The sequence below is a fragment of the Vulpes lagopus genome, chromosome 2, assembly GCF_018345385.1.
Source record: "Vulpes lagopus strain Blue_001 chromosome 2, ASM1834538v1, whole genome shotgun sequence".
Lineage (NCBI taxonomy): Eukaryota > Metazoa > Chordata > Mammalia > Carnivora > Canidae > Vulpes > Vulpes lagopus.
Window position 1 is genome coordinate 43,649,742 of NC_054825.1, and position 26,236 is coordinate 43,675,977.

Below are 26,236 nucleotides of genomic sequence, written 5' to 3' on the forward strand. Positions count from 1 at the left end.
AGCCGCGCGAGGGCGGCCTGCTACCCACGTGAGGCGCAGCCTTCTGGGAGTTGTAGTCTACCTCTCTGCTTCCTGGTAGTTGTAGTCCACTTGGGAGTCCTGCCGCGAACGTCAGGTCGGAGCTGCTCTTCGTGGGGCTGGCCTATCTGCCCTCCTCACCGCACACGTACGCACTGCTCATCACTGGGCACTTAATACTGAGCTTTGCCGAGCTTTCCTGTGTTTTAAATGCACAGGTGACAGAGCTAAATCAGAGGGAAGCCTGGGGGGGCTCAGCGGTTTAGCGCCGCCTTCAGCCCAGGGCCTGATCCTCGAGACCTGGAATGAAGTCCCGCATCAGGCTCCCTGCATGAAGCCTGCCTCTCTCTCTCTCTTTCTCATTAATAATAAATAAATAAAATCTTAAAAATAAAAATAAAAAAAAGCTAAATCAGACCTGTCCCTGCTCTTGAGACAAGCAGGTAGACAGGAAATTAGATTAAGATCCTCCATGAAAAAAAAAAAAAAATCCTCCATGAAGCAGAGGGACCAAACAACTAGAGGCAGGGAAGCCCTCAGAGGAGTCACTCAAGGTGAATCCTGAAGCATGACCAGAAACTTAAAGTTCCAGCACAGCACTTTCGGGCAGCCTGGGGGGCTTAGCGGTGTAGTGCCTGCCGTTTGGCCCAGGGTGTGACCCTGGAGACCCGAGATGGGGTCCCACGTTGGGCTCCCTGCATGGAGCCTGCTTCTCCCTCTGCCTATCTCTGTGTGTGCCTGTGTGTCTCATGAATAAATAAATAAAGTCTTAAAAAAAAAAAAGTGCCAGCACAGCAATCTAAATGGAGGGCACACACTCCTCCAGAGCAGAGAGAGCATACGGGGTACCCTTCGCTGCTGTCTCTCTGCCGTCTTCATTCTTCACCATCCAGAGACAACCCTCCCCCCCCCCCCCGCTCCAAGCCCTGTGTTTGTTGAGGTTGCTCAGTCAGCTGCCAGTCTCCATCAGCTAGAGCTGAGGTGGGGGCCCTCTGTGTTCTACCCTTGCTACCCTTGCCCTTGCCTGCAGTGACTGTCTGGACCAAACCACCCCCCACCCATTAATCCAGCCTTCCACTTCCTCCTCTCCTCAGGCAACTCTGAACTCCTCCTCCTAATAGGACAGGCAAGGTGGCCTGTGTGGCCTTTTCAAGGCCTACCCAAGGTTGCCTCGGAGAATCACACAGAGGTGTGTGACTTCTGGCCTCTGGGAATGACAGGCCACAAACCCACTTGACCCACCCTACCGCCATGTCCCACAGCCCACAGTGAAGCTCCACACAGGCCCACATGAAGACACAAGATGCAGCAGGACGCACAGGGCCAAATGTTCCCCTTTATTATGGTTCACTTAGTTACCACAGACAGACATTAGCTCAGGCAGGTCAACTGCCAGTTGCACAATGGTCCGTGTCTCCCAGAAACAAGGAGGAGCAGTAGGCACCAGTAAAATGCAAAGCAGATCACTGGCTGGCCAGACCTGAGGATTCCCAGAACTGACCTGGGCCTTCCTCCACCACACCCCCAACCCAGACCATCCAGCAGAGATGAATTCATGCCCAGCCCCCATATCTCATACTAGTTCCCTCCCTAGGAAAGTGCATAGTTGCCTGGAGATGCAGCATCCCAGGGCCTGGACCAGCTAGGCCACATACAGGTAGCAGGCCTTCCCAAGAGCAGAGCCAAGGCATGGCCATATAGGTATGGGCCAGGGAAGAAGAGAGGCAGGTGGGACAGGAAATTGACTGCAGGTGGCATCCAACAGGGATGAGATCTACCACAGGCCTCCTGGGGCTACCAGAGAGACTAAGAGAAAGGGAGCCAGAGGTCTAGGGCAGGGGAGAGGAAAGGCGAAGAAAACCTAGACCTTGGGTCTCTTCTTAGGTACTAGAGGCTGTGACACCTGCTTTCTGGAGAGAAAATGGTAGAGCAGAGAGCCAATCATATTCTGGCCCAAGCCTAAGGGACCATTAGGAAGATAACTTTTCAGAGGTCTTGGCTCCCCTTACAGGAAAATGAAGTGCCTGGAGCTCTAAGCTCAGGATGGCACCTGGAAGCCCAGATGTTGGGTTCCAAGCTGGAGCCAGCCCAGAGTGACCAAGCTGGGTTGGCTACATTTTTCAGGCCAAATAGCCCAGGCAGGAGAAAGGAGGATGGAAAATAGGCAGCTGCTCCTTGGGTGAGAATCCACTCCCTCCAGGACTCAGAAAGAGCCAGTGACATTTTCACAATGGTTGGAACAGAACATCCCCACGGGCCTTAAATCACTATCCTGCAAGGGAAAGGGAGTCCTGACAGGGTGAGGAAGGGCCAAAAAACAAGTCTAATAGGCAGAAGGGAAAAAGCAATCTTGATTTGAAAACAAAAAATCAAACCAGAGGGCTTCCACTCCCACCCCATCCAACCTGAAATCCAATTCCAGCCATTGTGCTTGTGGACAGGACTGGACATGTGCTTCTTCCGGGGCCTGAGTTCAAGTGCCCAGAACTGCTCCATGACCAAAAGCAAGCTGGGGTGGGAGAAGGCATGCTCTCCTTTCACTGGGCCCCGCCTGCCTTTTCCTTCAATCTTCCCAGCCTCTGAGCCTGCCACTCTACCAGACCCAAGCAGAACAGCTATTTGCTCCTAGGAATCCAATGGTCATTCAGAGATAGCTGGTACCTGCCCAGTGGGCTTGGGCCAGCCAGGTCTCACACAGAGACCAATAATTATTTACATATCCTTGGCTCCAGCTGCACCTTTACACCTGAACATTACCTGGACACCACCCAGCTCTTCAGAGAAGGCAGTGGAATCTGCCCTCATGGATGGCAGATGCCACTTAGCATAGGATGGGGCTAGGCTAGCAGCTGAGGGTATGGGGAGGGACACAGGCAGAGAAGTTCAAGGGGGCTCTGGGAAGAGAAAGAGGGGAAGCAGGGCAGAGAAGAGAGGAGCCTACTCCTGCAGGCCATGCTCTGAGATGACCCTGCATTTCCACTTTCTGGGAGTCGGGTACCCAGGTAGGCTGTGCATCTCCAGCTGTGTGCCCTCCTACATCGCGCCTAAGGCTCAGCTCCTGTCTACTTCCTTGGTTTGGGAATGGGCTCAGTCTCAGGAGCAGATACAATTGGGGCACTCAGCCTTGGGGAAGACAAAGATAAGCCACATGGGGAAGAGAGAGACCCTGGGCAAGAAAAGAAGCACAGGGAATTTGACACCAGGAAGAGAGGAGGGAGGAGAAGGGGAGAGGAGACCAGATCAGGAAGAGCAAAGAAGATCCCTAGCCTGTCTCCACCTATCGACCCCCCCGCCCCCATGAGTGCTAAATACTGTTGCTTCCCAGTGACATCAAAAGTGGAGACAGTTTCAGCTCATAACCCTGGGGAAGGAGCCAGGCTTTCTGCTCTGCCTCCCCCTGGTCCATGAGGGGTCCCTGGGCCAAGGTCAGAGGGGGTACCCTGGTGGAGGGTGGGGCTGGTTTAGTTCTAAACATACATCTAGCACCGCAACAACAGAGACCTCCACTGCATACTATTTCACAAGGGGACACGGACACAGCTACCACCGCACGGGACAGCTCCATGTGCAGCCCACAGCTCTCGGGCGCTGAGAGCAGAATCCGAAGGAGTGGGGGAAGGGGGAGTTATATATATATAACTCTGATTCTTTGTACAAAGGTGGGGAGGAGAAAAAGGGAGGGAGGAACCCTGCTTGGTTACCACAACAGACAATGTGGCTTGAGTCCCTGACCCACTGACCCCCAGCCCTGCCCTCCTGGTAGGCGTGGATGGCTCACATCTCATTGGAATATGTGTAGTTGGGGGTGGCGGAGTACTGAGTCTGCGGCTGATTCATGGCCCCCTGGGCCGCCCCCATGGCTGCGTTCTGGGCCGCCTGCTGCACGTGTGGGTTCTTCCAAGCCCCCGTGGTCCACTCCTCCTGAGCTTTGCTGAAACTCCCCCCACTGCCCCGGTAGAATTTATGAACCTGTAGGAGGAGGAGCACAAGGAAAGATTAATCAAAGGGAAGGGGCAGCCTATCCAAGAAACACCTGGAAGCCAGAGATAAGTCCCTGTAAAAGCCAGTCCTCCCTCCCACACCTGCCCTGTGTACTAGGAGCAAAGTCCACCAAGCCATTCTAGACTGAGTCCCTTGGAAGACCTCTGGGTCCTCCTGTCACATGGAGGAGGGGTTGTTACAGATCGTAGCCCCTTCCCAAAGCCGCCCTCTCAACCTTGAGGTGACCACATACCATGCTGAGGGCGATGAAGGAAAACACAGCCACGACCGTGAACATGATGGTGGGAATGAGCATCACCACTGCTGAGCCAACATTTGTTCCGAAGAAGGAGATGGTGGCGATCCAGCCGCTGCAAGAAGAAGCCAGCTGTGGGGCTGCCAGCATGGTGAGGGATAACCGGGAGCCACCCCACCACAGCCAGGAGCCATCTCATTGTCACAGGGAGGGGCCACAACATCGGATGCAAAGAGATCATCCAAAGGGCCTATGGCAATGGTTCAGAAAAATCCTTTCCCAGGACTCAGGAGATAAGCTCCTCAGACTAAAGCTTCCTGCCCTTGGGTTCTCCCATGATGCTTCCTGCTCTTGGGTTCACCCCTTGGCAACCTCAAAAACCACTGCGAGGTTCTCCTTCCCCTCTGCTGCTATGGCTGTGTCTATTACACTACCCTGAATCCTCTTGCAGGCCAAGCAGCTAGCCCAAGATGTAAACAAAGGACACACCCAAGGTGCCACGGGTGCCCAGGCGTGGGTCCATCCCAGACACCCCAATCTCTTACCAGACTCCCCAGCCTGGGATGCCCACGGCCTGGATGATGCTGATGACCAGCTGGGCCATGAAGGTAAAGAAGAATGCCATGAAGCTGAAGGAGCTGTCAGTCCTGCAGCAGAGGAGATGATTCTCATTAACTGGGTAGAGGGCCAGGGCTTCCCCTATCTTCAAGACCCCCCAGGACTCTCAAGTTTAAATGATTATACAATGGACAGAAGACGCTTACAGGACTAGTGGAGAGGCAAAAATGGGACCATGTTTACACGGATCTTCGCAAGCTTCTATGTGTTAGTCTTGTGTGTGCAACATTACATAGGGAGAGATCTCCCTACAAATGGACCAGTCACATGCACAGTAAGTACATGGAGGGTTGGCCCTACTGGCATAGAAATAGATGGGTCAGTTATGGGAGGAATAAATGACTCCATTGTCAAGGGGATGGATAAGCTTACTGGTATCAAGATAATCTAGCTCTGCTGGTACATGGATGGACATTTCCATAAGCTCAGAGACAGAAAGTCCATTGGTATAAGAATGGAACCCTACTGGAACTAAACTGTAGCCTAACTGGCATACGGATAGATGATCTGATTGGCAAAGACATTTGAGGCCCCGTTAGCGCTGAGATGGATTCTCCATTGGCACCAAGACAGATATCCTTGTTGGTATACGGATGAATAGTCCCATTAGCACCAAGATTGAAAATTCATTTTACACAAGGTAGACACCCATCGGCACCAAGACAGCCCCACTCATACATGGATGGGTGGTCCCTTTAGCACAGAGTTGGATGACATCATTAGCACTAAAACCATGTCAGTAGTACATGGATGACTGATTCCATTCGCACATGAATAGATGGTCCACTTGGTACCAAATCAGCTGGCCCCACAGGTACAAAAATAGGCAGCCCAACTGGGACAGGTGGCCCCATTGGCAAATCTGACATACAGCTGCCTGGGGAAGGCAAAACAAAAATAGACCTAATCTCCATGCTGTGTCCACCCAAAGAAGTGAAAAAGGAAGTGAGGAGTGAGGAAAGAAGGAACCAATGCTCTGCCTCCTAGCTCTCTCACCCCAGCACTGCGTTCTCAGGAAGCCCACATCCTATCTGGCCATCTGAGCTGAAGATGAACAAGTGAAAGTGAGTTTGGAACAGGGGGTAATCAAAAAAAAAGGGGAGAGAATATGTAAAGAAGAAAAGGGGAGGTAGGCAAAGAGACAAGGTTAGGAGCTGGGGTCGGCACCAACCACTTACTTGAAGGCCTTGTAAATGGGCCGAAACCAGCAGACGTAGGAGCAGGGTGTGAAGAGGATGAGCCAGAGAAAGGCGAGGCCAAAGTTGGTGGCTCCCCCGCCTCCGATCAGCCACGCGAGACAGCCCACCAGGTTCACGGCCAGCGTGACGCTGTTCACTGCAGACCCAGGAGCACATGCACACACAGAGACAAACACCAGGTGCACACACAGACACCCAGGCCCATGCACAGACACGTGAGCAACCAGACATGGACACACACACCCATAACTCAACAGACCCACAAGCAAACAAATGGAAGCAGCACAATGTACAGAGAGGTAGAGACACACAAACATACATGAGAACCACATTTACAGAGATTCGCGCCCACAACCACATCAGTGAATACACACACACACACACAGATACATGAGACACACATACATACACACACAGAAGGAGTAGAGACTGTAAGAAATAAAGCTGGGAGCTTAGACCAATTCCCCTCCCATACCCACTCCTAGAGATCTGAGAAATCTGGAGAACAAAGAGTCTCCAGACCAGGAACCCAGAGCCTCAGCCCGACAAGCCCCACTGAAGGGCCCCAAAGCCTCCAGGTGGTGGAAATGCTCTTCTCCTGGGCCCCTGGTGGCTCAGGCAGTTAAGCATCTGCCTTCAGCTCAGGTCCTGAGATCGAGTCCTACATTGGGCTTCCTGCTAAGTGGAGAGTCTACTTCTCCCTCTACCCCTCCTCCCTGCTTGTGATCTCTCTCTCAAATAAATAAAATATTTTTTAAAAAGAAAACAAATACTCTTCTCCTTCTTAAGAATGGCCTCAGCCCTTGGCCCTCCCAGGCTCACAGCAATCACCAAGCTCAAAGCATTGGAAACCCTTACATCTTCTCTTGCAAGGGGCACAAAAAGTGGAAAGTAAAGGGCCTTGTAGAAGCATCTCTTCGAGCCATTGTGCCATCTGCCCTGTTCTTAAATGGGGCAGGCAGCATTGGCCGGGATTTCAGTCTTTATCTTTTTTTTTTTTAATTTTTTATTTATTTATGTATGATAGTCACAGAGAGAGAGAGAGAGAGGCAGAGACACAGGCAGAGGGAGAAGCAGGCTCCATGCACCGGAAGCCCGATGTGGGATTCGATCCCGGGTCTCCAGGATCGCGCCCTGGGCCAAAGGCAGGCGCTAAACCGCTGTGCCACCCAGGGATCCCTTCAGTCTTTATCTACTTCATTTCTGAGACAACTACCATGCCACTTCCTCCACGAAGCCTTCCTTCACTCCTGCAGCATTATTCATGTCCCATCCCTCCGACCTCGTGCAGACTTGGGCTGTTCTGCATGGTTCCCCAAGTACAAAACCCCAGCCCATCAACCACACTAGAAGCTCCCAAAGAGTAGAACTCAGGCTCCCACTCATCTGTGCCCACCTACTCTAGTTGAACTCAGAACCACAGGGTCACTGAATCACAGCCAGCAGAAACCTTAAAGACTCATGCTGGCATTAACATACACTCAGGGCTTCTGACATCAGGGTGCTTCCTTCCTCCCTTCCTCGAACATTAGATTGAGTCCCTTGAAGGCTCCAGAAAGACCCGCTGAATAAACCAAAGGCAGGGGGCCTCAATCTTGGCCTCAAACAACCAGGGATCTGGTTCTTGGCTTCTGAATAGAGCCCTTAAGCATCTCAAGGGTCATAGGCATTTCCTTGGGAGCAAAGCATCTGGCAGGTGCCTAGTGAGGACTTAGGAAGGTATTTATAGCCCTTAAATCCAGCTCCTGGATGAGATCTTCTCAGGGGCAGAGTTCTCAGAGCCTGGGGCCAGGTGGGGTGCTCCCCAAGACTGGCAGGACAACATGGTCATCTGTGCGGGTACACCCATCTTAGGGCCCCTCATAACAAGGGTGAGCATTTCTTCCTCTGCACTTCAGCTGCATTTCCTTCATCTCTGTTTATTGCCCCCCCACCCCAATTTCCGAGAATGCTGGAACTCCCAGAACTGCTTTTACTTGCTCAATACATAGAACAGACATTAACCTGTTTTTATATTGGTTACACCTCTCCTCCCAGTCCTGTCTCCCTCTAGCTCACTGGTGCTAGTGCCTCTACTGGGATTATTCTACTACTTCTTTGGAACAGATCCATTAACATGGCCACTCAGCTTTTTACTACCTCCATTTCTCTCCCTGTCCAGATTTGATTCCATAATTCATTACATGTTTTCTAATGCTCTCCCCTACCTCGTTTTCTGGTCACATTCCCCCTGGATGGACACAATTCCCATCTGTACCTGAGCTGAGTGCTGCTAGGAAAGAAGGAAGCCTACAGAGAAGCCTGCAAGGACCATAAATTCATCAGCCAAACTCAAGCGGACCCTATGAATGGCCTAGAAATTTTAGGGGTCATGTGTCTTTGGATAGTGTCCTTACCCTCTGTCCACAAATGTGCTTTCATTCTAATCCCACTTTCCTCAAAGCTCCCATTCCTGCTTCTACATCACATTTGATTGGAAAAAATAGAAGCCATTAGAGGCGACCTCCTCGTCCTCTTCCCCACATCTACAGACCTAGCCACACCTGCCCCATCTCTTCCTTTCCTCATGTTACTTGGAGAAAGGCTCCTTCTCTGCCCAAAGGCCAGCCAAGACTTGAAACTGAGTCTTTCTATCCCACACTCCTTCTACCATCCCACGAAGAACCTGCAAAGACAGCGTTCTTTACCACCTTGCTGGCATGAGCAATCACCTCCCCAAGTCAGCAGCTAAGTGTGGGCTGACTCAAGGAACATCACACGTGACAGACTCTGGCGGTGGTCCACTGCAGGTCTAAGGTTCCGTGAGGCCAGGTACCCACTCAGGAAAGCCAGCCTGCCCTCCCCCTCCTTGTACATGCCTGGAAGGTACTAGCTGGGCACAGCCAAGTCCCATCCCTCTAAAATGATACTTTCCCACTGACCTGACACAGACTATCAGCAACTAGAGCCTTTAAACTCTGTAGAACATTAGACCTCTATATTCTTAGAGAACAACACAGAACTCCTTGGAACCATAGTGATCACTAACTCAAAACTCTCCTGCTCTAAGTGAGGGGACTGTTGCTTAGGAAGAAGGACAACCAGCCCAATTTGATCCCATATCTCCCAATTCCCAGTTAATGCTATTTTCTCTGAACAGTTTTCCAAAGGAAGCAAAGACAAATGTGGCTTTGAGACTAGGATTTCTCTCTGCATCCAGAATCCCAAGGTCCTGGCAGCCACTGGAGGCTACCTGGCAAATCACCCAAGCGGGAAGGGGAAGGGAGCACAAGAAAAGAGAAATGATACTGCGGCCAGAAATGCTCATCTAGATGCTCTGTGAATGAGAAGTGGAGGGCAAGGGGATGAGGGAAACCAGGGCCCAGATGGGGAGTCGGCCCATGAAAGGAGGCTGCTGGGAGATGGCCCATGCAGATGCTGCAAGTGTGGCTGAAGGACAGCCAGGCCTACAGGCCCCCATCCTGATGGCCAGCACCGATCAGCCTTCCTCCCTCCTCCTCCCACCCGCCATGGCCCACCCCCATCCCACAGCACTTACACATCCAGAGGTAGTAGAGGCGCTTGGTCATGCTGAGATGCTGGGGAGGGATGTCTGCCTCAAAGTCTTGGTAGAAACATGGCTTCAGGGGGATGAATTTGGGCAACGGTGGGAAGTTGTTCACTTTCTCTGTGGGTGAAGCATATTGCACAGCATCACCTTAAATATTCCCCTCCCTGATGACCCAGTATGATCCTCCTTGCCCTGGTTTCAGCTGCCCACCCTGCCCCCGGCCCCTGTGGTCACAGGCTACACTGCAAACCCCACCTGGCCATCCCTGGTTCCTCAAGTCTGCTCTTAGGTTCCCAAAGTAACCAAAGGCCTCGAGGCAGTGTTACCATCTCTCAGAAGAACAATTAAATGCTGTCCAGTTCCAGGTAGATGAAGCAGGATGGGAGAGCCTGGAGATGAGGGTTTCTATGTGCACACCAATACTCCTGTTTTCTGTTTATCTGGTATGGTGGGGCATCAGCTAGATAGTCTCTCAACGACCCTCCAGCTCTGGCATCCTATACCCAAGCCTTTGAAAGCCAGACAATTGAGAAGCCAGAAGGAAAGGGTCTCACAGTATTAAAGAGCAATGGTGACCGAGGGACAGGGAGTGAGCCACCTGTGCTGCTGTATCAGTCAGATGGCCAGCAGGACCAGGGCATTGGGACGCTCAATCAGAGACCTGACAGAGAGCTGGACAGTGTCATGCTGAGGGTTTTGGAGATACAGGCCTCAGTGGGGGACCAGGAAAAGCCTGGGGACAAGAGGACAGAAAGAACTCGACCTCCAAAAACCAAAGAGGATAAAGAGACTAGGAAGGGGGCCACCCATCCTATGCTCACTTGCATGTTCTATCCACGTGACCCTGTCCTTACCTGCCATGATGGCACCGATGGCACCAGCCGGCCCAGCGGCCTGCCCACGCCTCTTTGTCTTGACCTGGAAGGAAAGAAAAGCCAGAGCAGGATGAGGATCAGGCCCAGCTCAACCGAGTCCCTCTCTCAGCCCTTGCAGGGTTAGAACCTGGCTCTAATGCCTACAGGGGGGTGAGCCCAGGCACTCCTGTCCTTTGCCTCAAGGCATAGAGTCTATCTTCAGAAAATCCTATTTGAGGAGGGGAAAGGAACCTGGGAAGGGACCCCCATGAGAAGGCAAGTGACAGAAAAGGCCTGAGGAGACTAGAGACCTCTGAAAGAGAAAATTCTTTTTATTTATTTATTTATTTGTTTATTTATTTATTTATTTATTTATTTATTCATGAGAGACACAGAGAAAGAGAGAGAGAGAGAAAGAGAGAGAAAGAGGCAGAGACACACGGGGAGAAGCAGGCTCCATGCAGGGAGCCTGACATGGGACTCGATCCTGGGACTCCAGGATCACACCCTGGGCTGAAGGCGGTGCTAAACTGCTGAGCCAGCCGGGCTGCCCATGAAAGAGAAAATTCTATTCCTTGATCCTGAACATGACAAAGCCGGCATCACTCACGGCTGGCCTCCCCTCTCTCCTGCCTTTGCCTTCGGTCATCTGTTGGGGATGTGTAATGTGTCAAGCACCGGGAGGCAGCGTAAGACAGATGGAGCTCCTGCCCTCTGCGTGATACAGTCAATAACCTGTGCAGTACGTACTCTAAAAGGGAAAGGTGGCTACCATGAAAATATGCATGATAGATAGCAAGGTGATCTAACCTGTTAAGGGGAGTCAGGGAGTCAGGGAAATTTGACATAAGCAGTGAGCAAAGAGACCTGAAGAATACAGAGGAGATGCCTAGGGCAAGGCATCCTTCCGGGCAGAGCAGAAAGCTTGCACAGACTCTGATGTAGGAAGAAGCCTCACACTTTTAAGAAAGGGAAAAGCAAGCTACCTTAGCCAAAGCAAAGAGTACAAAGTGGAAGCAGCAGCTGGAGAGGTGAGGTGGGGAGTGATTCTTGAGGCGCTTAGGAGGCCAGTTTGAAGGGACCCTGAGGTGGATTTGGGGAGTGGGAGGAGGGAGGCCATCAAGAAGACTCCCTGCCAGCTAAAACCGTAAGTGCATGATGGTGGAGCTATTCACTGAGAGTCCCATCGTGGGAAGAAACCAAGAGAACAGACACAGTGTGGGATCCCAGGGTGGCGCAGCGGTTTGGCGCCGGCCTTTGGCCCAGGGCGCGATCCTGGAGACCCCGGATCGAATCCCACATCAGGTTCCTGGTGCATGGAGCCTGCCTTCTCCCTCTGCCTGTGTCTCTGCCTCTCTCTCTCTCTCTCTCTCTATCATAAATAAATAAAAATTAAAAAAAAAAAAAAAGAACAGACACAGTGTCCCAGGGAGATAAGAAGCTGCCTTATGGACACACTAAGTCCCAGTTGCTGTGAGAACCCCCTCACCCCAGACAGGGCTGCCTTATAGACATTGTGAATATTCAAAATCAGAAAATGGTCTTTGTGGGTGCCTGGGTGGCTCAGTGGTTGAGCATCTGCCTTTGGCCCAGGGCATGATCCTGGAGACCCAGGATCAAGTCCCACATTGGGCTCCCTGCATGGAGCCTGCTTCTCCCTCTGCCTGTTTCTCTGCCTTTCTCTGTGTCTCTCATGAATAAATAAATTTTAAAAATCTAAAAAAATAAAGACAACGGTCTATGACTAAGTACTAAGGTAATGCAATGCTTAAAAGTTCAGTAGAAATTTCTATCAAGGTTAAAAGCAGGCAAAATGCATCTGTGGTATTAAAAGTCAAGATGCAGGAGAGGAAAAAAAAATTAAAGTCAAGATAGTGTTGCCCTTGGGGGAACAGGGAACATACACAGAGTTACTGGTAATGGTCCCTCCCTGGGCCTGGGAGCTGGTTACACAGTGTCAACTTTGTGCAAATTCATCAAGCATGAGACTACACCCTTCTGCTCAGGGTATGATCCCGGTTCAGGATCCAGTCCTAATCCCACAGAGTCCTAATCCCGCATCCGGCTCCCTGCGAGGAGCCTGCTTCTACCTCTGCCTCTCTTTCTGTGTCTCTCTTGAATAAATAAATAAAATCTTTAAAAAGAAAAGAAAAGACATTATCCCCTTACACAGCTGCATTAATTGCAGCACTGTTTGTAACACCAAAAGATTGGAAACAATTTACACATCAATAGGGGATGATGAAATAAAGGGTACAATCATACAGTGGACTGTTCCGCAGTTTTTAAAATGCTCTGCAGCTATTAAAAAAAAAAAATACTGGTGTGGGAAGATCTCCACCATTACTAGTCATTGAATAAATGACATAAATATAAAACAGTCTAGTCTAGACAATAGGCAAACAAAAGACAGAAAAGTCAAAACAATATGCTATCTTTTATAGTAAAAAAAATAAACGAGGGGAGAGGAGAATAAAAATATTTTTTCCTTTGACCCAACAATCCTACTTCTGCTTATTTACCCACAAATAAGAAACAATAAATACATGTCATTCAGTGTGACTCTATTTTGCAATAGCAAACTGTTGGAAGTGACCTAAATGCAACCATTTGAATAAACTGTGGTGCATCATTCAATGGAGTAGCTGTAAAAAAGAATGAAGAGGATCTCTATTAACTGCTGTGGAACGGTTAAATGAAAAAAAAAAAGCAAAGTACAAATAAGTATAAATAGTATGCTACCTTTTATGCAAAAAGGGGAAGGATAAGAACATAGAAAGCTGCTTATTTTTTTGCAAAAGAAACACAGGAAAAGTAAACCAGACACTAAAAAAATGGTCACCTACGTGATGTCAGGGCTCAGATGACTAATGAGACTTCCCTGGGTAAAGATTTATACATACTTTTGTACATATAATATACATGTATATTTTTGTACATTTGTTTTTGTACATTATAATATACATATAATGTACATATAATATCTAAATACTCAAGAACTTACACCAGAATGAAAAGCAAACCCTAAAAATGAAGTAAACAAAAGCAAATGAAGTTAACTGTACAGGAAATTGATAACACGGCCACATAGAAAAAAGAACTAGCCAAATAACTTGATCAGAGCACTCTGTGTTCTCTTAAAAGGATATATCTTAAGGATAAAAATAACTGGAAAGAAAGCTTAAGGTGGGGCACCTGGGTGGCTAAGTGGTTGAGCACCTTGCCTTCAGCTCAGGGCATGATACCAGGGTCCCGGGATCGAGTCCCACATCAGGCTCTCCTCAGGGAGCCTGCTTCTCCCTCTGCCTGTGTCTCTGCCTCTCTCTCTGTGTCTCTCATGAATAAATAAATGAATAATCTTTAAAAAAAGAAAACGAAAGTTTAAATATAACCAGGTTTACTGTTACCGCTGTTACAGTGCGGTGATGCTGAAACTTTGTCATGTGTATCATAGGAGAGAGCATGAGTGTACAGGGTGAATATCGTTGGGACGTGGGTTCTCACTGTTAAAACAGAGAGGGAATGGGCAGCCCGGGTGGCTCAGTGGTTTAGCACCTGCTTTCAGCCCAGGGCCTGATCCTGGAGTCCCGGGATCGAGTCCCACGTCGGGCTCCCTGCATGGAGCCTGCTTCTCCCTCTGCCTGTGTCTCTGCCTGTGTCTCTGCCTCTCTCTGTGTGTGTCTCTCATGAATAAATAAAGTCTTTTAAAAAAATAATAAAAAGAGAGGGAAGAGTTCTTCTTTGCAGAAAAGCTAGCCATAAGTGTAGGAGTGACAATTAGAAAATCACCCAGCTCCACCATCACTAATGTAACCGCTGATTCAGGCAAGGATCCTCAATGGCTTCCAAAACCACTGGGGAGGAAGAGTCACAGTCACAAAGTACCAGCCCAAAGGTGACTTGCTAATTACAAAAGGGAACAGGTGCTTTTATTGTAAAAAAAAGCTGGCAGAAACAACCTTAAGTGATCACACTTAACATCACCAATATGGGACAGATGAACATTATGGCCTCCCAGTATGATGTACCAAGGATGCACCATCACCTATGTTAGTATTCCTGCCCCAAAACGTTTAACTTGAATCCAATCATGAGAAACAAACGAATCCAAGTTGTGGAGCATTCTAAAAACTAAACTGGCCTGGAGGTGCTTGGGTGGTTCAGTCAGTTAAGCATCCGACTCTTGCTTTCACCTCAGGTCATGATCTCAGGGTCATGGGATAAGGTCCTGGGACTGAGCTCAGCAGGAAGTCGGCTCACTGCTAGTCGGCTTGCTCATCTCCTTCCGCCCCCCTCCCCAAACACTAGCTCTTTTAAATAAATAAATCTTTGAATAAATAAATAAATGAGTGACTATTAAAAATTAATAATAAGAATTCATAAAAATAAGTGAAAACTAAACACATCTGGACTGTTAAAAAATGCCAACATCCAGGGGCACCTGGCTGGCTTAGCCAGTGGAGCAACTCTTCATCTCAGGGTTGTGAGTTCAAGCCCCCCACTGGATATTGAAGTTATTTAAAAATAAATCTTGGGTGCCTGGGTGGATCAGTGGTTGAGCATCTGCCTTTGGCTCAGGTTGTGATCCTGGGGTCCTAGGATCAAGTTCCACATCAGGCTCCCCCATGGAGGGCCTGCTTCTCCCTCTGCCTGTGTCTCTGCCTCTGTCTCTGTGTCTCTCATGAATAAATAAATAAAGTCTTTCTTATTTTTTTAAAAGAATTTATTTATTTATTCATGAGAGACACAGAGAGAGAAAGGCAGAGACACAGGCAGAGGGAGACGCAGGCTCCACGGAGGGAGCCCGATGTGGGACTCGATCCTGAGACCACGGACCACGCCCTGAGCCAGGGGCAGGTGCTCAACCACTGAGCCACCCAGGCGTCCCAATAAAGTCTTTTTTTAAAAAATCTTAAATAAATAAAATATTAAATAAAAGATTTAAATTAAAATCTTACATTACATATTTTTTTTTAATTTAAGATTTTATTTATTTATTCATGACACACAGAGAGGCAGAGACACAGGCAGAGGGAGAAGGAGGCTCCATGCAGGGAGCCCAATGTGGGACTCGATCCCAGGACCCCGGGATCACACCCAGAGCCAAAAGCAGAGGCTCAACCACTGAGCTACCCAGTGTCCCAACAAATAAAATCTTTTTTAAAATGCCAACATCCTAAAAGATTTTTTAAAGTAAAAAATAAAATAAAGGATGATCTAAACTAATGGAGACTAAAGATGTATGGCAACAAGAACCAACGCAACGTGTAAGTAAGCCTCCATTGGATCCTTGTTCAAAGGGGAAACACTATAAAGGTCATCACTGGCATGAAAAGGAAACTAAATAATAATTATTGTGTCGATGTTTACATTTCTTGGGTGTGATAATTTAATTGAAGTTTTACAGGAGAATGCCCTTATTCTTAGGAAATATGTATTCAAGGGTTTAGGAGTAATGTGTCATATGTCTGAAACTCACTTCAAATAGTTCAGAAAATAAAAATGACATAGATACAGAATCAAAGCAGATGCGGCAAAAGTTAACAAGGTGTGAATCTAGGCAAAGCAATATAAATGTCCCTTCTACTTTAGTTTGGTGTAAAAGTTTTCAAAATACAAAGTTGGAGAAGAATATGAATAATGTCAGGAATAGATTATAATATAAGGAATGAAAAAAATGCATAAGTCCATGGAGATACCCAAAAGAAAAGGAAGGAAAGAGAATGTTCTAATAAACGTAAATGGAATGACAATTTTTAAAAGTCATTATCTGGGACGCCTGGGTGGCTCAGTGGTTGAGTGTCTGCCTTTGACTCAGGGTGTGATCCTGGGGTTCTGGGATCGAATCCCATTATCAGGCTCCCTGCAGGAGCCTGTTTCTCCCTCTGCCTATGTTTCTGCCTCTCTGTGTGTCTCACGAATAAATAAATAAAATCTTTGAAAAAAAAATACAAACAGAAAATGAATGAATGTATGAATGAATGAATACCAGGCAGAAGAAGATGAGCTGGCAAAGAATGAGGAGAGCAGTCACTGAGGCAGGAGGAAAATCAGGAGCATGGAGTCTCCAAAGTTAGGAGCAGACAGTGAACAAATATGACAGATGCCACTGAGAAGTCTGGCATGAGAAGGGCTAAAGACTGGTGTGTATAACACTCAATAACAACTAGTCATCTATGCCCCAGGCAAGAATTGTTTTGATGGCCACAGATGGGTGAGGGTGGGCAGAAGTAGAAGTCAAATTAGAGCTAGTTGAACACACAAGCTGAGAGCAGGCATAGAAAGCTCTTTGAAGAAGCCTGTCTAGGAAGAGAAGAGAGACAGGTACTATGTAGGTGGGCTATGGGGTCCTGGGAGGGCTGCAGCTGCTGGGTGTTTAAGATGGAAGTAAGCTAGAGATGGGAAAGATCCAGGCAAGCTGCAATGACAATAGAAACAGAGGTTAACACAGAGCAAGCCCCTAATAAGGGGAGAAGGATGGGGTCCAGTGCCGGGAGGTGGGACAAGCCTCAATACTAGCAAGTGGGAAGGAAAACATGATGCAAACAGATGCGGGTTTGAGGCCTTGGAAAGGACAGTGAGAGTCCTGTGTATCTGCTTCAATTTTCTTTATAAACGAGGAGACAGGATGGGGTTGAAAGGGAGGAGGGAAGAGTGGAGAACCCAGTTAAGTCAATGGGCAATTATTATTATTTTTTTTTTTATGGTAGTTACACAGAGAGAGAGGCAGAGACAGGCAGAGGGAGAAGCAGGCTCCATGCACCAGGAGCCCGATGTGGGACTTGATCCCGGGTCTCCAGGATCGCGCCCTGGGCCAAAGGCAGGCGCTAAACCACTGCGCCACCCAGGGATCCTGTCAATGGGCAATTATAACACAGCCTGAGAAGTGTCATGGAAGAGCAAGTACAAAAAGCTGTGAGAACATAGAAGAGTCCCTCCCTGGTCTGTCCTGGAGGAGCCATGGAGGGCTTCAGAGAAGACCTGAATCCTGATGGATGAATAGGAGTCGGCCAGGGAAAGACAGGGAAACAAGTGTGAAAGTCAGGACAGCGATAGCATGGCATATTCAAGGGACTGAATGAAGCTCAAAGCAAAGGAAAGGAAGGAAAGGCAAAAATCATGTTGAAAGGTAGAAGGGCTGGGTCATCCTGGCCTTGAAGGCTATGGGCAGAATTTGGGCTTTATCCTCAAGAGTCTTGAAACCCACTGAAATATTCTATTCCTCTCCTCTTTAAAAAAAAAAAAAAAAAAGCCTCATGGGGTGACTGGGAGACTCAGTCAGTTAAGCATTCAACTCTTCATTTTGGCTCAGGTCATGACCTCAGGGGTGTGAGATTGAGTCCTGCACTGGGCTCCACACTGGGCCTAGAGCCTGCTTAAGATTTTCTCTCTCTGAATGGGGAAAATTAACAAGGCAGGAAACAACAAATGTTGGAGAGGATGCGGAGAAAAGGGAACCCTCTTACACTGTTGGTGGGAATGTGAACTGGTGCAGCCACTCTGGAAAACTGTGTGGAGGTTCCTCAAAGAGTTAAAAATAGACCTGCCCTACGACCCAGCAATTGCACTGTTGGGGATTTACCCCAAAGATTCAGATGCAATGAAACGTCGGGACACCTGCACCCCGATGTTTCTATCAGCAATGGCCACAATAGCCAAACTGTGGAAGGAGCCTCGGTGTCCATCGAAAGATGAATGGATAAAGAAGATGTGGTTTATGTATACAATGGAATATTACTCAGCAATTAGAAACGACAAATACCCACCATTTGCTTCAACGTGGATGGAACTGGAGGGTATTATGCTGAGTGAAATAAGTCAATCGGAGAAGGACAAACAGTGTATGTTCTCATTCATTTGGGGAATATGAATAATAGTGAAAGGGAATATAAAGGAAGGGAAAAGAAATGTTGGGAAATATCAGGAAGGGAGACAGAACATAAAGACTCCTAACTCGGGGAAATGAACTAGGGGTGGTGGAAGGGGAGGAGGGCGGGTGTTGGAGGGGAATGGGTGACGGGCACTGAGGTGGACACTTGACAGGATGAGCACTGGGTGTTTTTCTGTATGTTGGTAAATTGAACACCAATAAAAATTAATTAAAAAAAAAAAAGATTTTCTCTCTCTCCCTCTACCCCTCCCCCCCAAAATAAAAACAAAATTAAAACCAACAAAAAGAAAGAGCGCCTTGTGTTAACTAGCTATAATTTAAATAGAAACTAAAAATATGTATATATAGTCTCATAGGGTTTTTTTTTTTTTTTGTAAAATGAAAATGTTTTTAGCCTTGTATAAAAATATTTGGGGGATCTCTGGATGGCTTTGGGGATCCCTGGGTGGCTCAGCGGTTTGGAGCCTGCCTTTGGCTCAGGGCGTGATCCTGGAGTCCCAGGATCAAGTTCCATATCAGGCCGCCTGCATGGAGCCTGCTTCTCCTTCTGCCTGTGTCTCTGCCTCTCTCTCTCTCTGTGTATGTGTGTGTCTCTCATGAATGAGTGGGTGAAATCTTTAAAAAAAAAAAAAATTGCAAGTTAAAAAAACAAAGTGTATAAAGTTGAAAATAAAAGTTCTTCCAAATCTACTTCTCAAAGGCCATCTCTTTAAAAGATTGACCTCTAGGTTTCTGTTTTGCATATATGACAAAAACAAGATCATTTTGTACATGCTGTTTTACAACGTGTTTTTTTCCACTCAACAATATCTCTTAAAAATTTTTCATGTTAATGATACAGGTTATCTCAATATTTTTAATGATTGATCAACTGGATCGACAATATCATGGGCCATGGAGCCGTGAGGTGTGTCACGGGCTATTTGGCAGTTTAGAGGTCACAGCTTCAGGAAGTGGTGGGGCAAAGGCCAGCTGCCAAGAAATGAAAACAGGAAAGAGAAGAAGGGACAAGTCTAGCAGACTCATCTTTCAGAAAAATTGCTGAGATTTTAATACACACACACACACAAAGATTATCAGTGGCAACACTGTAACACCATGTGCCAAAGAATGAATAGTAGTCATGTTTGGATAATAAGATTATAAGTTATTTGTTTTCTTTCCTTCTATCTTTGCTTTCGAAAATTTCTACAATGGTCTCATGCCACTTTTTTAAAAAGATTTTATGTATTTATTCATGAGAGACACACAGAGAGAGAGGCAGAGGGATCCCTGGGTGGTGCAGCGGTTTGGCGCCTGCCTTTGGCCCAAGGCGCGATCCTGGAGACCCGGGATTGAATCCCATGTCGGGCTCCCGGTGCATGGAGCCTGCTTCTCCCTCTGCCTTGTCTCTGACTCTCTCTCTCTCTTTCTCTGTGTGACTATCATAAATAAATTAAAAAAAAAAAAGAGAGAGAGAGAGAGGCAGAGACACAGGCAGAGGGAGAAGCAGGCTCCCTGCGGGGAGCCCGATGCGGGACTCGATCCCAGACCCCGAGATCACGCCCTGAGCCCAAGGCAGAAGCTCAACCACTGGGCCACCCAGGCGTCCCCTCATATCACTTTTGTAGTAAGATACAATAGGTTTTAAACAGCAGCAACTGGAGGAGGACATAGGGTTAGAAAGGTTTTTCCAGATAGGATACTTGAGTATATATATTTGGAAGTGGGAGGAAGGCATCAGGGAAAACAGTGGCACATACAATAGAGAGGGAAACAGCTGATGGACACTGGGACCCCAGAAGACAGAAGGGCCAGCATCCATAGCACAGAGTAGACAGCCCTCCTTCCACTGGGATTGAACAACCAAACTCAAGAAATGGAGAAACGTGGGCGCAGTCCTACCTCCCACACACCCACCCAACTCTCCTCCTTGGGAGCAAAAGGCTTTGCGAAAGTGGTCCAGTTTGGGATACTTCTCCACAAAATGGAATGGGGAGCTGATGGGAAGAGGGGAAGGGTTTCTAAAGTGACAGAGGAACAGCTGAGGCTGGAGACCATGCACCAACCTAGAACCAGATTGCCCTGGTATGTGATAGCACCCAGAAACTTTTGTGTTCTGAGTGTAGAATTCAGAAATGGGGGGTCTGCTGCTGTAGTGGGACACAGAGACAAAGTGGTATGGCTGTTGAGGGCATGAACCAGAGAATGGTTAAAATCCTGGACCCTGGAGTCCAGGAAGAACATGGAAGGTGTAATGCTCATGGAACAGAGGAAATGGAGGTACCAGAGAACTAGAGGTCTCCTTGAGATCACAAAGCAGATAAAATAGAAGTTGGACCTGATGGTGCTCAGATTTTAAGTTTAAGATTTTAGAGGTAGTCACATGCCAATGATGGCCAGATTCAAATGTGGCTGGTAGAAAGGATGGTAGAAGGAAGCAATGGAGTGAAAGACTGTGGCCCAGCACTAAAATCCTCCATAAAAACAAGGAGGAGGGAGGCAGACAATAACTTGGGTTGTGGGATGGGATGCCTGGGTGGCTCAGCAGTTGAGTGTCTGCCTTTGGCTCAGGGCGTGAACCCGGGTTCCTGGGATTGAGTCCCATATGGGGCTCCCGGCAGAGAGCCTGCCTCTCCCTCTGCCTGTGTCTCTGCCTCTCTCTCTGTGTCTCTCATGAATAAATAAATAAAAATCTTAAAAAAATAATAACTTGGGCTGTGGGAGAGTCAAAGGAGGAGACTCCAACCCTGCTCCAGCCTGATCCCCATCCTGCTCCCGGGGTTTCTCCCAAAGGTGTGCCCGTGGTTACAGAGAAGTCAGTGTAGCAAAGTATGGATGACTCAGTGCAGAAGCAAGAGCACAGAGCAAGGCTGCTAAGACGGAAGTTCCCCACTCTTGCTCTACCTCTGGTCCGCTTATCACACCCCAAGCCCACATCCCCAGCCCTAAAGTCCCAGAAGTATGAATCATCCTCAGAAAACAGCACTCTTCTGGCATGTGGCTGTCACTGTCCTGTGACAGCCGGTTCAGTACCCCTGCTGATCCTGAGCCTGGCTGGCATTTTAGGCATCTGCCTTCGGCTCAGGTCGTGATCTCAGGGTCCTGGGATCAAGCCCTGCATCAGGCTCCCTACTCAGTGGGAAACCTGCTTCTCCCTTTCCTGCTCCCCCTGCTTGTGCTTGCTTCTCACTCTCTCTGTTAAATAAATAAGTAAAATATTAAAAAAAAAAAAAAAAGACTTAAAAAGCCTCCCAAGGGGTGGGAGTGGAGCACCTGCTGCCCTTCCCCCATCAGGCTAAGCCCACAAACTTCTGTCAACCCTGCTGTACCATGCTTCCTCCAGGAAGCCTTGAAAGATTCCAGGCTATCAGTGGGGAAGGAAGCACGCCTGTAGAGGAAATGCTGTGGGGAGGGGGCAGAGAGAGGGGGAGGAAGAAGAAGGGAGGAGGGAGGAAAGGAAAATGAAGAACTGGGAGGGACGCTCTAAACTAGATCAAGCAGCTTCCTCAAGGGAGGACAGTATTTAGTCCTATTATTTCTTCCCCAGAGAAAGGTGCTGGCAAAGAGCCGCCCAAAAGGGGAATCAACTTGTTCAGAGGTAGCTGGCCAGACAGGGAAAGAGTTAAAGAAACAGCGGCAGAGCCCAGAGCCCGAGGCCCCTCTCCAGAGTTCTCTTCCCCGATCCCGCTGACTCTCCACCGGGTTTGCTACACCCGCGACCCTTTCTTCTGTGAAGAGAGACATTCGCCAGAGACATCCTCTCTCAGCTCCAGGGACTCTGCCTTCAGGCTCCCGGAGTACGCCCCCGTCAGATCTAAACTAGCAAGTTTTGTGAAGCCCCACACAAAATCCCCCTTGTCAGTCATGCCCCTGCAAGAACCATCCCCCTCTTTCAGAGCCCTGTGCCTGTGCAGGTAGAGCAGGTAACGCTCGGATCCTTTCAGAGTCCCCCTGCTCCATGGGCACAGGCACAGAGCTGGGGTCACAGGCGGGCCTCCCCTCTTAGCCCATACCACTCCCTGGGAATGCCCTCTGGACTCTCCCCCCAACCAAATCTCCCCTCCCCCAGGAAGTCTATTCACTGGCTCTTGCCTCCCTTTCTCCTTCTGTCCCTGGGAAAGTCGGCCAGGCCCTAACTGATCTCCCCATCCCGGAGCTGGGGCATTAGGAGATGGTGAATTCTCAGTAGGAGTCCCTCCTCGGTTTCCCCAACCCCCTGCCCGGAGCTCCTCGGGGCAGGGACCGGGATGCATCCCCACGCACCTCACCCCCCTCCTCATGGTCACCTCCTGCCAACACGGGAACGAGCTACCTCGGCGTCACCCCTCCAAAACCCCGGGCTCCGGCCAGCCAGTGCACCCATCCCCCGCCGACTAAAGGTCGGCAAACCAAGGGAGGAGACCGTGGGGGGGGGGGGGGGCGTGCACAGGCTGGGTCCACCTGCAAGCACCCACAGGAGGCCACCGTCACCCCGCCGCCAGTCGCGTGCGCCATCCCCCAGAGGAGGAGGCCGGTTTCCAGGGAACGCCAGGTGGGGCTGGGGGGGAAGGGGGCCCGAGCCCAGGCTCCAGGGTCTGACGTCACCCAAGACCCAGGTTCCCGCTGCGGGAGCCGGGAATGGGGGTGGTGGGGGTTGGGAGGCCCGGGGCCACCTGGAGCGATCTTCTCCCGCCCCCGACGGGGAAGGTCACCTGGAGCCCACCTCTCCAGCAGCTCGGCCTGCCCTGCCCGCCAAGGTGGCGCGGAGGGGGCACCCAGCGGGACGGGGGTCACCGCCCCTCGCCCTGAGCCCAGCCTCCCTGGAAAGCCCTTCCCCCGGCCTGGAGGCCCAGAACTCACCGCCGCCGCCGCTCGGCTGCAGAAAGGCCGCGGCGCTGCGCCTGCTCAGCCTGCGACGCGGCGCGGAGCCCTGCCGGGAGCCGCTCCGGGGCTGGGGCCGGGAGCGCGCGCTCCGGGCAGGATGCTCACGCGCCCGCGCCGCCCGCGCCCGCAGCAGCCGCCGCTCTCGCGAGACTCCCTCGCCTCCTCTAGGGCCTCCGCTCCTGCGCTCGCGAGAAGACAGGCCCGGCCGCCCCCGCACCTTGCGGGAACTGTCCGAGGTGCTAAGTTCCAGGCACCGCCCGATCCGGGAGTGAGTGGGCCCCGAGAGGGCGAGGGTGCACGGAGAACTAGGACGGGGAGAGAAAGGCCCGGAGCTGGTAGCCTGGCACCTGTAGCCAGAGCCTCAGCTTCCAAATCTGTAAAATGGGGAGAATAACCTCCACGCCACTCTGAGGGACGTATCAGAAAGGAAGAGCTTTGCGAGCAGGACACCTGATGAAGCTCCTTGAGGTCCACAGGCCCGAAGTGGCAAAGAGAGGATGGAGGCTGAAAAATCATAGACGAGGGACGCCTAGGTGGCTCAGCGCCTGAGCATCTGCCTCCAGCCCAGGGCGTGATCCTGGGGACCCAGGATCGAGTCCCACGTCGGGCTCCCTGCATGGAGCCTGCTTCTCCCTCTGCCTGTGTCTCTGCCTCTCTCTCTCTCTGTGTTTCTCATGAATAAATAAATAAAATGTTAAAAAAAAAGAAAAGAAAAGAAAATCATAGACGAGGGGCAGCCTGGGTGGATCAGCGGTTTAAGTGCCTGCCTTTGGCCCAGGGCATGACCCCGGGGTCCTCGGATCGAGTCCCACGTCGGGCTCCCTGCATGGAGCCTGCTTCTCCCTCTGCCTGTGTCTCTGCCTCTCTCTCTCTCTCTCTCTCTCTCTCTCTCTCTCTCTCTCCCTCTGTGTGTGTATCGTGAATAAATAAATAAAATTTAAAAAAAATCATAGACGAGACAGAGACAAGACATATGGAGAATGGACACATAGATCTATGGAAAGATAGAAATAGGAAGACAAGAGGAGAGCCACCAACATAGAGACATAGAAACATGGAGAGACAGAGAGAGAGAAATGCAAACAGATCAAGATTTGGAAAGAAAAAAGATATGGAAAGATAGAAGAGAGAGGGAGAACGTGATGAAGTGAGAAAGAGATGAGAAATAGGGACAGGCAAGGTACACAAAGGAATAGAAAGACAGAAGTTTAGCAAGACACAGAAAAAAAAGAATGAAAGAGACTGTAATACGCAGAGATGAACACCTAAAGAGAGTAGAGACTAGGGTAAATAGTTAAAAGCCCAGAACTAGTGACAGTGGAGAGACCCGCTTGGAGAAATGGGGCTGAGAGTGAAAGACAAGCTTTTATTGTGAACAGTGTTTATGTTGCAAACCTCCTATGGAGACCTCTAAAGCCAGGGCCACCCTCTGTCCTGCCAGCCAATGGCTCCTGCCCTCCACAGTGCCCTCCACTCACACCATCCTGGGCCTGGAAGGGGGCCTCAGTGGGTGGGAGACACTGAGGGGATTCTTTGCCCAGAATAAGGGCCTATTGTCTGGCTCTAGCCTGCTGCGAGTAGGGCCACACTCCCACAGCTGGGATGGAAAGGGGGTGGGAGTGAAGAAAGGCAGACAAGAAACAGGGAGAGGGAAGGGAAGGGAGGGAGTCTCAGGGGCTATGGAGAGTTGAGTAGGATGCATAATCTAGCCACCAGGCCAACCAGGAGCGGAGAAGCATGTGCTAAAGGGAAGGACACTGGGTTCTGCTGTTAGTCCTGTCCCTGGTTCACTCATATGGTCAGTGCTCTCCCCCTGCTATAATGCAAGCTTTAGCAGATTTACAGAGCCTTAGGGAGGACCCAATAAGATGAGGAATGGGAACCTGAGGACGTTGTCAAACATGGCTCCTACAGGAGAGATGTTGGGAGTCCATGTGAGCCTCAGGAAAGATATAGGGGTTGACATGAGCCTTTAGGAGAGGGGTCTGAGGTCCACATGGAAATTTACAGGGTAGGGAATCCTGGGTGGCTCAGTGGTTTAGCGCTTGCCTTCAACCCAGGATATGATCCTGGAGACCCGAGATCAAGTCCCACATCGGGGTCCCTGCATGGAGCCCACTTCTCTCTCTGCTTGTGTCTCTGCCTCTCTCTTTCTCTCATGAATAAATAAAATATTCTTAAAAAATAAGTTTACAGGGTGTATGTCTGGATTCCACATAGAATTTACAGGAGATATCTTGTGGTTCCTGTGGGTCCTATGGGAGAAATGTTTGGGTTCCTAACTGATGACCTCAGATGATTTTTCTTCCCCAGTCAGGAGATTCAGAAGGGCTTCTTATCTGTCCAACAATTAAGGCAGGAAAAGCATCCAGGTCCAAAGTCATAAGCCCATCTCTGTCCCACTGGATTACACCTTTGGAGTGTGGATAAATGGAAAGGAACAATGCTGTCAGTGATAACAATCATTTAAACATACTTTTATTCAATAAGCATTTGCTGATCACCTACAATGGGAAACAGCATGATGCAGTGGTTAGAATATGGACCTACAAAGCAGACTGCCTGCCTTTCTCCAGCTGTGTTGGTTTGGTCAAAGTACTCATTCTTACTGAGCATTAGTTTTCCACATACATAAAATAAAGGTGGTGATAACAGAACCTGTATCTAGGTTTTCTGTGACAATGAAATGAATTAATACATGTAGACACATGGAACTCAAAGACAGTACCTAATACACTGTTAATAAGTGTTGGTTTATACTATGTGCTAAGCACTGGGAACATGTTTTTCTTATGGTTAGGGGCAGGAATGAAAAAGCCTGAGCCAAACCATGCTATAATACGTTTAAAGCTTATCACATATGGCAAATGTCACATGCCACTCACCAAAGAATGTCATAGGGCTAATGCATGAGAGACAGAAGATACACTCTCTCTAGAGGATTCAAGGCATGACAGACAGTGGGGACGTCTAATTGCAGGGAGGGAGCAAGTAACTGGGAGCAATAATCCAATCACTCATTGG

The 26,236-nt window shown here is 49.2% G+C and overlaps 1 protein-coding gene across 1 annotated transcript; it reads right to left on the bottom strand.

The window, feature by feature from the left end:
- Nucleotides 1-1,334: 1,334 nt before the first annotated feature.
- Nucleotides 1,335-23,344, bottom strand: SCAMP5 (secretory carrier membrane protein 5). Its single transcript, XM_041746172.1, has 7 exons — nucleotides 23,189-23,344; nucleotides 10,477-10,540; nucleotides 9,611-9,739; nucleotides 6,052-6,208; nucleotides 4,801-4,902; nucleotides 4,253-4,370; nucleotides 1,335-3,987 (listed from the first exon to the last, which is right to left on the bottom strand). Exons 2-7 carry the CDS (start codon nucleotides 10,481-10,483, stop codon nucleotides 3,793-3,795), a joined length of 708 nt encoding a protein of 235 aa, XP_041602106.1. The 5' UTR covers nucleotides 10,484-10,540; nucleotides 23,189-23,344; the 3' UTR covers nucleotides 1,335-3,792.
- Nucleotides 23,345-26,236: the final 2,892 nt, after the last annotated feature.